The 17,156-nt window shown below is 49.8% G+C and overlaps 1 protein-coding gene across 1 annotated transcript in view; it reads left to right on the top strand.

Moving 5' to 3' along the window:
* The window catches only part of LOC140193776 (magnesium transporter NIPA2-like), a 33,181-nt gene that overhangs the window by 2,173 nt on the left and 13,852 nt on the right, over nt 1-17,156 (top strand). The window contains exons 2-3 of the mRNA XM_072250945.1: nt 11,153-11,380; nt 14,182-14,238. Coding sequence (XP_072107046.1) covers nt 11,153-11,380; nt 14,182-14,238 — 285 coding nt within the window. The remainder of the gene's footprint in view (nt 1-11,152; nt 11,381-14,181; nt 14,239-17,156) is intronic.

Genomic DNA, 17,156 nt, shown 5'->3' with positions numbered 1-17,156 from the left:
TGAACACTTTGTATTCTGTCTGGGAAGCCTCCACTCTGATGACATGATCATTAATTTCTCAAACTTCCAGGGATGTCCCCGCACCTCACCCCATTTCCTTCAAAATTCCCCATTCCTGTTTTACTCTCTCACCTTACCTGCTTACCTGCCTATCACCTCATCTCCTTACCTGTCCATCACCTTCTCTGCTTACCTGTCCATCACCTTCTCTACTTACCTGTCCATCACCTCATCTCCTTACCTGCCCACCACCTCATCTCCTTACCTGTCCATCACCTTCTCTGCTTACCTGTCCATCACCTCATCTCCTTACCTGCCCACCACCTCATCTCCTTACCTGTCCACCACCTTCTCTGCTTACCTGTCCATCAGCTCATCTTCTTACCTGTCTATCACCTTCTCTCCTTGTCTGTCCACCACCTTCTCTCCTTGCCTGTCCACCACCTCATCTCCTTACCTGTCCACCACCTCAACTCCTTACCTGTCCATCACCTCATCTCTTTACCTGTCCACCACCTCAACTCCTTACCTGTCCATCACCTCATCTCATTACTTGTCCATCACCTTCTCTGCTTACCTGCCCGTCATCTCATCTCCTCACCTGCCCATCACCTTCTCTGCTTACCTGTCCACCACCTCATCTCCTTACCTGCCCATCACCTCATCTCCTTACCTGTCCACCACCTCATCTCCTTACCTGTCCACCACCTCATCTCCTTACCTGTCCATCACTTCATCTCCTTACCTGCCCATCACCTCAACTCCTTCCCTGTCCACCACCTCATCTCCTTACCTGTCTATCACCTTCTTTGCTTAGCTGCCCATCACCTCATCTCCTTACCTGTCCATCACATTACCAGCCCACCACCTCCCTCTGGTTCTCCTCCCCCTTCCCTTTCTTCCATGGCCTTCTATCCTCTCCTATCAGATTCCCTCCTTCTCCAGCCCTTTATCTCTTTCACCTATCAACTGCCCAGCTCTTTCCTTCACCTCTCTACGCTCCCCCCTGCCCCTCTCGGTTTCACCTATCACCTTGTGTTTCTCTCTCTCCTCTGTCCCACCTTCTAACTCTGACTCCTCATCTTTCCTTTTCTCCAGTCCAGATGAAGGGTCTAGGCCTGAAATGTCTCTTTCCCAAAGATGCTTACTGGCCGGCCGAGCTCCTCCAGCATTTTGTGTGTTCACTGGCCTATAATTGTAATTACCTGGTTACACACACAAAATGCTGGAGGAGCTCGGCATGTTATGGCAATATCTACAGAGGGAAATGAACAGTTGACGTCTTGAGCTGAGACTGTTCATCAGGACTCGGCCCAAAACATCAACTGTTTATTCCTCTCCATAGGTGCTGCCTGAACCGCTGAGTACCTCCAGCATTTTGTGTGTGTTGCTCTGAATTTCCAGTATCTGCAGAATTTCTTGTGGTTTTGAATTACCTGTTTTCTCTGTGGCTCTTCTTGAGCAAAGGGACAGGATTTCCTGTCCTCCAGTCATCTGGATTTCCCATCTTCCTGTCACCTAACTTCTCACCTGTGGTCAGCAGATATTTAAAAATCTCCCTCTCCCTCCCTTGGCAGCCTGGGCTCAACTCATCAGACCCTGTGGATCCACCTGTATTAAACTTGTGAGATATCTAATGGTTTCTCCTTTTAAATCTCAACATGCTCTAGAATTTCGTCACCACACCTTCCTCAGAATTCTCCAACAAGAATAATTTCCTGCTTGGAGCATGGGGACAAGATGTGTTAATGTGAACCGTCGCCCATTGTTTGTTCCTTTGGTTGCAGACCTTCTCTGGTTACCTTCTTGCTTTTGATATACTTAGACTCAAAGAATTATAGAAATAAACCTTTGGGCCATCAGTCCATGCCAGACTGTCACTCTGCCTGGTCCCATCGACCCACACCCGGACCCGAGGTCCCATCAACCCACACCCGGACCCAAGCCCGCCACACCCCTCTCATCCACGTACCTATCTAATTTCCCCTTAAATGTTGAATTGAACCCACATCCACCACTTGCGCTGGCAAATTGTTCCACTCTCTCACCAAGCTCCGAACGAAGAAGTTCCCCCTCAGGTTCCCTTTAAACTTTTCACCTTTCACCCTTAACCCATGACCTTTAGTATTGTTAGCATTCATTTCAAGAGGACGAGAATATAAAAGCAGGGATGTGAAATTGAGACTTTATAAAACACTGGTGAGGCCTCCCTTGGAGTATTGCGAGCAGTTTTGGACCCCTTACCTTAGAAAGGATGTGCTGAAACTGGAGAGGGTTTGAAGGAGGTTCACAAAAACGATTCCAGGATTGAATGGCTTGTCATATGAAAAGAGTTTGATAGCTCTGGGACTGTTTTCACTAGAATTCGGAAGAATGAAGTGTGACCGCATTGAAACGTATTGAATGGTGAAAACGCAAACACAAGGAATTCTGCAGTTGCTGGAAATTCAAGCAACACACATCAAAGTTGCTGGTGAACTCAGCAGGCCAGGCAGCATCTCTGGGAAGAGGTACAGTCGACGTTTTGGGCCGAGACCCTTCGTCAGGACTAACTAAAAGAAGAGCTAGTAAGAGATTTGAAAGGCCTTGATAAGGTGGATGTGGAAAGGGTGTCTCCTATGGTGGGAGAGTCTTAAGACCAGAGGACACTGCCTCAGAGTAGAGGGGTGTCCCTTTAGAATGGAGACGAGAAGGAATTTCTCTAGCCAGAGGGTGGTGAATTTGTGGAATTCTTTGTCACAGGCAGCGGTGGAGGCCAAGTCTTTATGTATATAAGCAGAGGTCAATAGATTCTTGATGGGTCAGGTCATTGAGGGATATGGGAGAAGGAAGGAGATTCAGGCTGAGAGGAAAATTTGGGTTATCCGTGATGAAATGACAGCGGCAAATGGACTACTTCTGCTCCTGTATCTTATGGTCTTATATACAGTACGTCTCCATATACAACCCTGAGATTCATCTCCTTATGGGCACACAAAGCAAACACAATAGAATCAATTAAAGTCTGCACCCAACAGGACAGAAAAACAACTGATGTGCAAAAGACAACAAACTGTGCAAATACAGTAATAATAATAATAACTGCAATATTCAGTGATGGGGTGAGTGAAGTCATCTCACTGGTTCAAGACCCTGATGGTTGAGGGATAGTAACTGTTCCTGAACCTGGTGGTGTGGGTCCTGAGGCTCCTGTACCACCACCTTAACGGCAGCAGTGAGAAGAGAGCACGGCCTGGGTGGTGGTGGTCGCTGATGATGGATGCTGCTTTCCTGTGAAAGCACTCCATGTAGATGTGCTCAGTGGTGGGGAGCTTTACCCGTGACGGACTGGGCTGCCTCCAGTACTTTTTGTAGGATTTTCTGTTCAAGGGCATTGGTATTTCCATACCAGGCTGTGATGCGGCCAGTCAATATTCTCTCCACCACACATCTATAGGACTTCGTCAAAGGTTTAGATGTCATGTTGAACCTTTACAAACTTCTAAGGAAGCAGAGGTGTCGCCATACTTTCTTCGTAATGTCTTTTATGTGTGGGCCCAGGACAGGTCCTCCAAACCGAGGAATTTGAAGCTATTGACCATCCCCACCTCTGATCCTCCAGTGAGGGCTGGCTGTCTGGGTTCCTCATCCTGAGATCAATAATCAGCTCCTTGGTCTTGCTGACATTGAGTAAGAGGTTGTTGTTTCGGTGCCACTGAGCCAGATTTTCAATCTCCTTGGTATATACTGATTCGTCGCCACCTTTGATTTGGCCAATAAAAGGTTGTCGTCAGCAAATTGAAATCTGGCATTGGAGCTGTGCTAAGCCTCAGTCATAAGTGTAAAGTGAGTAGAGCGGGGGGCTAAGCACACAGCCCTGTGGTGCACGTGTGCTGATGGAGATTGTAGGGGAGATGTTGTTGCCAATCCAAACTGACTGGGGTTTGCAAGTGAGGAAATTGAGGCCAAGGTGTTGAAGCTTATTGATTAGTTCTGAGGGGATGATGGTATCGAAAGCTGAGCTGTAATCAATAAAGATCCTCCGGAGATTTTGGACCACACTGTAGCAGCAGCAGTGAAGCAGGCATTTCAGAAGTTTCACCAGATGTTCCTCTGTGCTCTCACATCCGTCTCCATCAAATCAGGATTGTGCATGGCACCCTACTTGACAAATAACAGACATCACCATCGGAGTGGCCGCTGTGAGCTGTGTCGCGTCGCCATCTTCTCCTCCTTATGGGTAAATCAGTATCCCGCCCCCCCCACCTTCCCTATCACCCCCCACCCTAGACTCACCTAGAGCCAGCCTCTGCTCCATCTCTCCTTCAACCCTTTTATTCAGAATTAGCCAGCTTTAATATCACTGGCGTACTGTATGTCATGGAATTTGTTCTGTGGCAGCAGAACTTTGCAATATATAACAATGAAAAATATATAAATTCAAATGACAAAATATACAGTATATAAAAAAAATAGATAAGTAGTGCAAACAGAGCAAAAACAAATTCAGGTAGTGGACATGGGTTCAGAAAACTGATGTTTGAGGGGAAGAAGCTGTTCCTGAAACAGTGGCCTCCATCTCCTCCCTTTCCAGTCCTGATGAAGGGTCTCGGCTCTTTATTCCCCTGAATAGACGCTGCCTGACCTGCTGAGTTTCTCTGGCATTTTGTGTGTGTGCTCGCAATGCCACCTCATCTTTCACATGCCCAAGCCGCTCCTGAGAGTTCTATACCTGGCGGGTGCTGTGTTGCTGATCCTGCCTGATGTCTCTGTAACAACAATATCACATCACAATGTATACATCCACCCTCTCGTTCATCGGCCTTGTCATCATTCTAAGGAGATTGGAGGAGCGCATAGGGCGATGTCAGGGGGGTAGATTTTTGACACAGAGTGGCGGGTCTGTGGAAAGTGCTACCAGGGCTGGTGTTAGGGGCAGAGACATAGAACAGACTCCCAGAAAGGCACATGGGTGGAAGAAAAATGGCGGGCTATGTGGGAGGGAAGGGTTAGGTTGATCTGGGAGTAGATAAAAGGACTGGCACTACTTTATGTACTGTGCTGTAATTTTCTATCAATCAGATTTGATGCAATTTGGCCTTGCATTCTTCCCATGTACCCGAGCACACCTCTATATGTGATGTAAGTGTAAAGCCTTGCTAAAAGCATCAGTAAACCTCCTGGTAAGGATGGTGGATCAAGCATGGTTCAGGTGTAACTATTGCACATTTGGACAGGTGACTCACCTGCTCTGGTATGTGAGCAGTAGCCTGGAGCCAAGATATCCCGTTACTCTGTGACGGTACAGGGAGATAAAGGAATGGGTCAGATGGAACAGGAGAGATGGTGACTGGCCACCACAAACAAAGTTTAGAGTTCAAAGTAAAACTTATTATTAAAATATATACTCTTTTCTTTCCTCTTAAGCCCATCACCCCTACTGGGGCATAGGTCACCATCAAAGCCCTCTGTCCTGGGCCAAAGGTCAACTGGCCCTGTAGCTCCACTTTCACCACACAACTTCATGTGTCTCCAAGGTGAAGATCCTTCTTCTCTTCGGGATGAGGGCTTTGGACCTTCTGTTGATGTTTTTGTAGCTCTGGGTTGTTGCTAACCCTCCTCCTTCCACAGCTGGGCTTGGGAAATTCCATCATTGCCAGAGTAATTCATTTTCATGCAGGCATTTACAGGGAAATTAAAAAATACAACAGAATTTAGAAACATAGAAAACCTACAGCACAATACTGTAGGTATTGTGTTAAGTTGTGCCCAACATGTTCCTACCTTAGAAATTACTAGGCTTACCCATAGCCCTCTATCTTTCTAAGCTCCATGTACCTATCCAAAAGTCTCTTAAAAGACCCTATCGTATCCACCTCCACCACCGTTGCTGGCAACCCATTCCACGCACTCACCATTCTCTGCGTAAAAAACTTATCCCTGACATCTCCTCTGTATCCAAGCACCTTAAAACTGTGTCCTCTTGTGGCAACCATTTCAGCTCTGGGAAAAAGCTTCTGACTATCCAAACGATCAATGTCTCTCATCATCTTATACACCTCTGTCAGGTCACCTCTCATCCTCTGTCGCTCCAAGGAGAAAAGGCCGAGTTCACTCAACCTGTTTTCATAAGTCATGCTCCCCAATCCAGGCAACATCCTTGTAAATCTCCCCTGCACCCTTTCTATAGTTTCCACATCCTTCCTGTAGTGAGGCGACCAGAATTGAGCACAGTACTCCAAGTGGGGTCTGACCAGGATCCTATATAGCTGCAACATTACCTCTCGGCTCCTAAATTCAATTCCACGATTGATGAAGGCCAGTACACCACCTTCTTAACCACAGAGTCAACCTGCGCAGCTCCTTTGGGCGTACTATGGACTCGGACCCCAAGATCCCTCTGATCCTCCACACTGCCAAGAGCCTTACCATTAATACTATATTCTGCTGTTATATTTGACCTACCAAAATGAACCGCTTCACATTTATCCAGGTTGAACTCCATCTGCCACTTCTCAGCCCAGTTTTGCATTCTATCAATGTTCCGCTGTAACCTCCGACAGCCCTCCACACTATCCACAACACCCACAACCTTTGTGTCATCAGCAAACTTACTAACCCATCCCTCCACTTCCTCATCCAGGTTATTTATAAACATCCGAAGAGAAAGGGTCCCAGAACAGATCCCTGAGGCACACCACTGGTCACCGGCCTCCATGCAGAATATGACCCGTCAACAACCACTCTTTGCCTACTGAGGGCAAGCCAGTTCTGGATCCACAAAGCAATGTCCCCTTGGATCCCATGCCTCCTTACTTTCTCAATAAGCCTTGTATGGGGTACCTTATCAAATGCCTTGCTGAAATCCATATACACTACATCCACCGCCCTTCCTTCATCAATGATAGAGGTGTATAAGATGATGAGAGGCATTGATCGTGTGGATAGTCAGAGGCTTTTTCCCAGGGCTGAAATGGTTGCCACAAGAGGACACAGGTTTAGGGTGCTGGGAAGTAGGTACAGAGGAGATGTCAGGGGTAAGTTTTTTACTCAGAGAGTGGTGAGTGCATGGAATAGGCTGCCAGCAACGGTGGTGGAGGCGGATATGATAGGGTCTTTTAAGAGACTTTTGGAGAGGTACATGGAGCTTAGAAAAGTAGAGGGCTGTAGGTAAACCTAGTAATTTCTAAGGTAGGGACATGTTCGGCACAACTTTGTGGGCCAAAAGACCTGTATTATGCTGTAGGTTTTCTATGTTTCTAATGTGTTTAGTCACATCCTCAAAAAATTCTATCAGGCTCATAAGGCATAACCTGCCCTTGACAAAGCCATGAGGACTATTCCTAACCATATTATACCTCTCCAAATATTCATAAATCCTGCCTCTCAGAATCTTCTGCATCAACTTACCAACCACTGAAGTAAGACTCACTGGTCTGTAATTTCCTGGGCTGTCTCTACTCCCTTTCTTGAATAAAGGAACAACATCTGCAACCCTCCAATCCTCCGGAACCTCTCCCATCCCCATTGATGAGGCAAAGATCATTGCCAGAGGCTCAGCAATCTCCTCCCTTGCCTCCCACAGTAGCCTAGGGTACATCTTATCCGGTCCCGGCGACTTATCCAACTTGATGCTTTCCAAAAGCTCCAGCACATCCTCTTTCTTAATGTCTACATGTTCAAGCTTTTGATTCTGCTGCAAGTCATCACTACAATCACCAAGATCCTTTTCCATAGTGAATACTGAAGTAAAGTATTCATTAAGTACTTCTGCTATTTCCTCCGGTTCCATACATACTTTCCCACTGTCACACTTGATAGGTCCTATTCTTTCACGTCTTATCCTCTTTCTCTTCACATACTTGTAGAATGCCTTGGGATTTTCCTTAATCTTGCCCGCCAAGGCCTTCTCATGACCCCTTCTGGCTCTCCTAATTTCCTTTTCAAGCTCCTTCCTATTAGCCATATAATTTTCTAGATCTCTAACATTTCCTAGCTCCCTGAACCTTTTGTAAGCTTTTCTTTTCTTCTTGACTAGATTTGTTACAGCTTCTTCCCCAGTCTTTTCAGTTCGGTTCCCACCCCCCAACAATTCTAGTTTAAACTCTCCCCAGTAGCCTTAGCAAACCTCCCCATCAGGATATTGGTCCCCCTCGGATTCAAGTGCAACCCGTCCTTTTTATACAGGTCACACCTGCCCCAAAAGAGGTCCCAATGATCCAGAAATCTGAATCCCTGCCCCCTGCTCCAGTCGCTCAGCCATGCATTTATCCTCCACCTCATTCTATTCCTATTCTCACTGTTGCATGGCACAGGCGGTAATCCTGAGATTACTCCCTTTGCTGTCCTGCTTCTCAACTTCCTTCCTAACTTCCTGTAGTCTGTTTTCAGGACCTCTTCCCTTTTCCTACCTATGTCGTTGGTACCAATATGTACCACGACCTCTGGCTGTTCTCCCTCCCACTGCAGGATATCTTGGACGTGATCTGAAACATCCCAGACCCTGGCACCTGGGAGGCAAACTACCATTTGAGTTTCTTTCCTGCGTCCACAGAATCGCCTGTCTGACCCCCTAACTATAGAGTCCCCTATCACTAATGCCTTCCTCTTCCTTTCCCTACCCTTCTGAGCCACAGGGCCGGACTCTGTGCCAGAGGCACGGCCACTGTTGCTTCCCCCAGGTAGGCTGTCCCCCCTGACAGTACTCAAACAGGAGTATTTATTTTTCAGGGGGACAGCCAAGGGGTACTCTCTAGTATCTAACTCTTCCCATTCCCCCTCCTGACTGTGACCCACTGGTCTGTCTCCCATGGCCCCGGTGTGACCACCTGCCTATAACTCCTTTCTATCACCTCCTCACTCTCCCTGACCAGACGAAGGTAATTGAGCTGCATCTCCAGTTCCCTAACGCGGTCCCTTAGGAGCTGCAGCTTGACACACCGGGTGCAGATATGGCCGTCTGGGAGACAAGGAGACTCCGGAATCTTCCACATCTGACACTGAGCACAGAAAACTGGCCTCACACACATACTTCCTTTCTGCAATTAACACAGGTAAACCTACCTCGCCTCATTACTGTCTAATCCCGTTGAGCCAAAGCCCTATCACTCTGCCACCTCTCACTCTGCTGCCTGCTGGATATGGTGGTCTTCTTTTTAAACTTTTCCCGCTCTGCTGGCTAACGTCACGCGCCTGTGCAGTCTTGCCTCTCTTTTACCGCGAGTAGTAATTTATGAAAAAAATACATGAGCAACGACTGACAAACAACAAATGAGCATAAGGAGATACATTGTCCGGATACAGGAAAGAAACAAATAATAATCATAAATAAATAAATAATACTGTGAACATGAGGTGTCAAGTCCTTGAAAGTGAGTCTGTAGATTGTGGATTCGGTTCAGTGTTGGGATAAGTGAAGTTATCCATGCTGGTTCAATAGCCTGATAGTTGAAGGGTAATAACTGTTCCCAAACTTGGTGGTGTGAGTTCTGAGGCTCCTGTACCTCCTGCCCAGTGGTAGTAGCGAGAAAGAAAAGAGCTCACTCGTCTGAGTGCTACTGGTACCATGTAACCCAGTACTACTTGTTGCATGGTCGGGTGGTCAGTGACTAAACCGGCTCCCCTACCAGGATTGTCTGCCGAGGAGGGTGGCTAGACACCCTGCAGGACGAAAAACAAGACCTGTCAAAGGGCGGATGAACTCTCTCGTAGGGTCAGTGGCCATCTAGCAAACATGTGCCATGAAGCACGGAGAGGGCATCCCTTGCATCAAAACTTGGTCTGGTCTGGCCATTCACTGCAACAGAACGTCCCCCAGCCGTCTTGGACCCCACCATGCCGCTGGATCCAGGAGGGGATGTCGAGAGGGTGGGTCTGGACCTGGGCAACCCCCTACTCACCTAAAATCCACTCACGCACACGCTGTTCCTTTCTGAGGAGTGGGGTCCCACCCCACTAACTGACTGAAAAGAACCATCATCATCCTATGGGATGGATGAACGGACAGATGGATGGACAATAGGATGGCTTCAATGGTGGGAGTCCTTGATGATTGATGTTGCTTTCCTGTGACAACACTGCGTGTAGATGTGCCCAGTGGCGGGGAGGTCTGTAGCTGAGATGGACTGGCCGTATCCACTACTTTCCTGTGACATTGCTCATGTAGATGTGCCCAATGGTGGTGAAGTCTTTACCCGTGATGTACTGAGCTGTATTCACCACCTTCTGTAGTCTTTTCCTTCTCTGGGCATTGGAGTTTCCATACCAGGCAGAGAAGTGACCAGGCAGGACACACTCCAACCTCATAGTCATAGTCATACTTTACTGATCCCGGGGGAAACTGGTTTTTGTTACAGTTGCACCATAAATAATAAATAGTAATAAAACCATAAATAGTTAAATAGTAATATGTAAATTATGCCAGGAAATTATGAGATAAATCCAGGACCAGCCTATTGGCTCAGGGTGTCTGACCCTCCAAGGGAGGAGTTGTAAAGTTTGATGGCCACAGGCAGGAATGACTTCCTATGACGCTCTGTGCTGCATCTCGGTGGAATGAGTCTCTGGCTGAATGTACTCCTGTGCCCAACCAGTACATTATGTAGTGGATGGGAGACATTGACCAAGATGGCATGCAACTTGGACAGCATCCTCTTTTCAGACACCACCGTCAGAGAGTCCAGTTCCATCCCCACAACATCACTGGCGTTACAAATGAGTTTGTTGATTCTGTTGGTGTCTGCTACCCTCAGCCTGCTGCCCCAGCACACAACAGCAAACACGATCGCACTGGCCACCACAGACTCGCAGAACATCCTCAGCATTGTCCGGCAGATGTTAAAAGACCCCGGTCTCCTTGGGAAATAGAGACGGCTCTGACCTTTCTTGTAGACAGCCTCAGTGTTCTTTGACCAGTCCAGTTTATTGTCAATTCTTATCCCCAGGTATCTGTAATCCTCCACCATGTCCACACTGACCCCCCGGATGGAAACAGGGGTCACCGGTACCTTAGCTCTCCTCAGGTCTACCGCCAGCTCCCTAGTCTTGCATCTATAGATGCGACCAGTCAGGACACACTCCAATAGAAGCCTCTTGGAGATTTTGGTAACAAGGTGTTCACATCCGTTACTCCAGCTCCGCTCTCTGAATAAGCTCTGCTCTGCTCTCTCCCCAGGGGTGTTCGCGGCATTGGAGTGCTCCTTGGATTCTTGCCAGGAGCTGTGCAGTGTGGTCCAGGTGAGCAACCCAAACGCAACGCTGGCTCTCCTGCCCCCCTGGAGGGATCCAGACTTTTACATTGGCCTCGCCTTGGCCTCCGTCTCCAGCATCCTGATCGGGATCAGTGTCATCCTCAAGAAGAAGGGGCTGCTGCGGCTGGCTGATGATGGCAGAGTTAGAGCAGGTGAGGGGGGAGTGTCTGTTTCTACAGTGACCGTCCCCCACTGTGACCCTCCCTCAGCACCACCCCTCCCACAGAGTGAACTCCCTCAGTACCACCTCTCCCACAGTGTGACCCTCCCTCCGTACCACCCCTCCCACAGTGTGACTCTCCCTCAGTACCACCCCTCCACAGTGTGACCCCCCTCAGTATCGCCCCTCCCACAGCGTGACCCTCCCTCAGTACCACCCCTCCCACAGTGTGACCCTCCCTCAGTACCACCCCTCCCACAGTGACCCTCCCTCAGTACCACCCCTACCTCAGTGTGACCCTCCCTCAGTACCACCCCTCCCACAGTGTGACCCTCCCTCAGTACCACCCCTCCCTCATATGACCCTCCCTCAGTACCACCCCTCCCACAGTGTGACCCTCCCTCAGTACCACCCCTCCCACAGTGTGACCCTCCCTCAGTACTACCCCCCCCACAGTGTGACCCTCCCTCAGTACCACCCCTCCCACAGAGTGACCCTCCCTCCGTACCACCCCTCCCACAGTGTGACCCTCCCTCAGTACCACCCCTCCCACAGTGTGACCCTCCCTCAGTACTACCCCCCCAACAGAGTGACCCTCCCTCCGTACCACCCCTCCCACAGTGTGACCCTCCCTCAGTACCGCCCCTCCCACAGTGTGACCCTCCCTCAGTACCGCCCCTCCCACAGTGTGACCCTCCCTCAGTACCCGCCCCTCCCACAGTGTGACTCTCCCTCAGTACCACCCCTCCCACAGTGTGACCCTCCTCAGTACCACCCCTCCTGCAGTGTGACCGTCCCTCAGTACCACCCCTCCGACAGTGTGACCCTCCCTCAGTACCACCCCTCAGACAGTGACCCTCCCTCAGTACCGCCCCTCCCACAGTGTGACCCTCCCTCAGTACCCCACTCCCACAGTGTGACCCTCCCTCAGTACCGCCCCTCCTGTGTTGTGGTATATCCATATTCCCAAGTGCAATATTTCCTAATCCTCACATTCCCTCAGTGCCCAGAAGTCTCCTCTTTGCCACCTTGATTCAGAGTCTCTGTTCTCAAGTCCTGTCATGGAGAGATTGTTTAAGCATCAAAGTTTCCCTATATCTGAAGTGTTATCCAAGGACTTTGCAAACACCCCTTAACCTCCCTGCATCCTAACCAAAACCTCCCCCCACACTAAATCCCCTTCCCCACCTGAAACTTTAACCCAAATCTATACCCACACATCTTACTTAACCCGAGTCCACCTAAACAGAAATCTGAGGTGCAAAGAGACTTGAGAGTCCTTGTGCAGGATTCCCTGACGGTTCACTTGCAGGTTGAGTCAGTGGTAAGGAAGGCCAATGCAATGTTAACATTCATTTTGAAAGGACTAGAATATAAAAGTAAGGATGTGATCTTAGGTTGGACTGCACTTGGAATATTGTGAGCAGTTTAGAGCTCCTTATCTGAAAAAAGATGTACTGGCATTGGGGTGGGGGTGTCCAGAGGAGGTTCACGAGATTGATTCCGGGAATGAAAGGGTTAATGTTTGCGGAGCATTTGATGTCTCCGGGCCTGTACTCATTGAACATAGAATATAGAAATCCACAGCGCATTACAGGCCCTTTGGCCCACAATGTTGTGCTGACCATGAAACCTACTCTAGAGACTGCCTAGAATTTCCCTAGCACTTAGTCCTCTATTTTTCTAAGCTCCATGTACCTATCTAAGAGTCTGTTAAAGACCCTATTGTATCTGCCTCCACCACTGTCACTGGCAGTGCATTCCACACACCCACCACTCTCTGTGTGAAAAACTTACCCCTGACATCCCCTCGGTACCTACTTCCAAGCACCTAAAAACTGTGCCCCCTCGTGTTAGCCATTTCAGCCCTGGGAAAAAGCCTCTGACTATCCACACGATCAATGCCTCTCATCATCTTATACACCTCTATCAGGTCACTTCTCATCCTCCGTCGCTCCAAGGAGAAAAGGCCAAGTTCACTTAACCTATTCTTATCAGGTAGGTACATCTCCAATCCAGGCAACATCCTTGTAAATCTCCTCTGCACTCTCTCCACAATGGAGTTTAGAAGAATGAGGGGGGAATCTCATAGAAACCTATTGAATATTGAAAAGTCTACATAGAGTGGATGTGGAGAGGATGTGTCCTATAGTGGGAGAGTCTAGGACCAGAGGGCACAGATAGAGTGGATGTGGAGAGGATGTTTCCTATAGTGGGGGAGTCTAGGACCAGAGGGCACAGATAGAGTGGATGTGGAGAGGATGTTTCCTATAGTGGGGGAGTCTAGGACCAGAGGGCACAGATAGAGTGGCTGTGGAGAGGATGTTTCCTATAGTGGGAGAGTCTAGGACCAGAGGGCACAGCCTCAGAATAGAGGGAAGTCCCTTTAGAACAGGGATGAGAAGGAGGAATTTCTGTATCCCGAAAAGATAGATCTGTGGAATTTACGGCCTCAGACAGCTGTGGAGGCCAAGTCGTTGGGTATATTTAAAGGGGAGGTTGATGGGTTCTTGATTAATCAGGGTGTGAAAGGTTACAGGGAGACAGCAAGAGAATGGGGTTGAGAGGGATAATAAATTAGCCATGATGGAATGGCGTAGCAGACATGATGGGCTGAATAGCCTAATTCTTTTCCTATGTTTTATGGTCTGAACCAAACCCCTCCCTGACACACTCCCTCACCTGAATCCCCTCCCTCTCTCATAGCTCCCAACCCCAACACCAGCACAACGCACCCCCTTGCCACCCCTGAGTTGAGACTGAGCTTTGAGTGTAGCTGTTTGTGTGTTACAGGAGAAGGTGGTCATGGTTACCTGAAGGACTGGATGTGGTGGGCGGGCCTGCTGACCAGTGAGTAAAATCCTTTTCTGAATTCATGATCTTTAATGTCATTTCCAGTACACGTGTATAAAGGAGAACAAAATAATTGGGGCGCCACAGTAACATAGCGGTTAGCGCCATGCTAATAGGACTTGTGGAGTTCAATTCCAGCGTCCTCTCCAAGGAATTTGTACGTTCCTTCCCATGTGCATGCGGGTTGCCTCCGGGTGCTCTGGTTTCCTCCCACACTCCAAAGGTGTATCGGTTAAGATGGCGGCGCGATGCAGCGCGTGCGGCCGTTCCGAATGAATATCGTATGTGTAACTAGGGGGGCCGTGCACAATCCGGATTTGATGGAGACAGATGTGAAGAAGCACGGAGGAACATCTGGAGTAACTTCTGAAATGCCTGCTTCGCTGCCGCTGCTACTGTGCGATCGAGAATCTCCGGAGACGAAGGCCCCGAGTCCTCGGCTTTGCCTATTGCCTGTTGCCGGGACTGGGGTCGAAGCACTCGGCAGAGATGGTGCTCGGTGCTCGGTGTCGGAGAGCTGGTCGGAGGCTCGGAGTTTTCGGACGGACTCGGAGTCAGACTGTGGTCGGATGCTTCCAGGATGCTGCATCGGCAAGTTGGCGGCGCTGGAGGTTTACCGTCTGCGTGAGATGATGGGACTTTTGAGAGACTTTGAGACTTTTACCGTGCCCATGGTCTGTTCTTATCAAATTACGGTATTGCTTTGTGCTGTTGTAACGACAAACATTTGTATATGTTATAATTATGTGGTTTTTGTCAGTTTTTAAGTTGGTTTGTCATGTGTTTCTGTGATATCATTCTGGAAAAACATTGTTATCATTTCTTAATGCATGCATTACTAAATGACAATAAAGGAGGACTACGTGTCCTCATAATCATAATCATATCATAATGAGTCACCGCAAATCGCCGTGACGTCAGGCTCGTTTAATCAGGCAATGCGGCTCGCTGTGCTGGAAGGGCCTGTTCTGTGCTGTGTCTCTAAATGAATAAAATAAAATAAGTGTTTTTCCAGATGCAATGCAACAAAAAAACCACAAGATAAGGAACACGATCATAATTTAAAACCGGGTCAAGACCTTTCATCGGGACGGGCAAGGAATAGGGACAACACCAGAATGAGGAGGTTGGGGGAGGGGAAGGGGGCGAGCTGGAAGGTGACAGGTGAAGCCAGGTGCGTGGGAAAGGTCAAGAGCTGCAGAGGAAGCAATCCGAGAATGGACCACGGGAGAAAGGGAACCCGGGGAAGGTGATCGGCCAGAGGGGAGAAGAAAAGGGCCGAAAGGGGACCAGAATCGGGAATGGAAAAAGAAGGGGGGGAGGGGGAAAATAGCTGGCGGTTAGGGAAATCAATGTTCCTGTCATCAGGTTGGAGGCTACCAGATGGAATACAAGGTGTTGCTCCTCCACCCTGAGGGTGGCCCCCCCCCGGCACAAGAGGAGACCGCTGACCGATATGTCAGAACCGGAATTCCACCAGGAATTCTGCTCTTTGCGGATGGAGAGGAAGTGCTTGACAAAGTGGTCCCCCAATTTACACCGGGTCCCAGCAATACAGAGCAAGCTGCATGGAGAGCACCAGATACGATAGACCGCTCCGAGAGGCCGGCAGGGGAAGTGTTTCCTCTCCCGGAAGGGCTGATCGGAGCCCTGAATGCAGGTGAGTGGGCAGATGTCGCATTTCTGCCGCCTGCAGGAGGGAGACTGGTAGGTATAATACATAGGGTAGCTTATACACACAGATAGATTGTATGTCCACAAAGTGACGTTAGGCACAGGAGTGTCTGTACTTCAGGTGTCTTTGGCTGGAAGTGCTGTTGTTGAATGTAGACTCTCCCTCCCAAAGATGTAGCATCCTCCCCACATCCACTCTATCAATGAGACTCTTTGCTACCTGTCTTGGGCGGCGCGGCACGGTTGTGTCCCGGTTAGCGTGACACATTGCAGTCCCAGTGACCGGGGTTCAATTCCCGCCAAATCGCACCTTCATGCGTAACCAGGCAGTAATGGTGCAGCCATCACAGCAGACCAAGCTGTCGAAGTTCATTCAGCCATTTACCTCCCTCTGTATGAAGAGGGATGGTCCCAAGTACTGGCTGCAAAAGGGGGAGGGTTGAGCTTGCAGCCAGCAACCCCACCCTGTAAAAACCCAGAGCCACAGAAACACCAACTGAAGCTCCAAATACCTTGTCCCTGGGAGAGGAAGGATTTGAAATGAGAGACGTGGAGAACAGTGTCCCCGGAAGCTGTTCCTGACAATGATTCGCCAGCCCTGTCGTGCCCAAGGCCACCTGCGGTGCTGCACGAACAAAAGCCTTCTTTTCCTGCAGAGGAAATCTAATCAAGGTGTCCCTAACCTTCAGTGAACAGCTGAGGGAAGGATCAGAAATAGCATGAGGAAATCACTTTGCAGGCAGCCTGCTGCCCCCCCCCCCGAGTGCACAGTCTGCTGTCCCCCCCCCCGAGTGCACCGCCTGCTGCCCCCCCCACCGAATGCACAGCCTGCCCCCCCCGAGTGCACAGCCTGCTGCCCCCCCCGAGTGCACAGCCTGCTGCCCCCCCCGAGTGCACCGCCTGCTGCCCCCCCGAGTGCACCGCCTGCTGCCCCCCCCGAGTGCACAGCCTGCTGCCCCCCCCGAGTGCACAGCCTGCTGCCCCCCCCGAGTGCACCGTCTGCTGCCCCCCCCGAGTGCACTGCCTGCTGCCCCCCCAGTGCACTGTCTGCTGCCCCCCCCCCGAGTGCACCGTCTGCTGCCCCCCCCGAGTGCACCGCCTGCTGCCCCCCCAGTGCACCGTCTGCTGCCCCCCCCCGAGTGCACAGCCTGCTGCCCCCCCCCCCGAGTGCACCGTCTGCTGCCCCCCCCCCCCCCCCGAGTGCACAGCTCGGCTTGGAAGTGGAGTCAGAGAGCCCAACG

This window comes from Mobula birostris, unplaced genomic scaffold, assembly GCF_030028105.1.
Source record: "Mobula birostris isolate sMobBir1 unplaced genomic scaffold, sMobBir1.hap1 scaffold_841, whole genome shotgun sequence".
Classification (NCBI taxonomy): domain Eukaryota; kingdom Metazoa; phylum Chordata; class Chondrichthyes; order Myliobatiformes; family Myliobatidae; genus Mobula; species Mobula birostris.
This window is presented reverse-complemented; position numbering and strand designations above follow the sequence as displayed.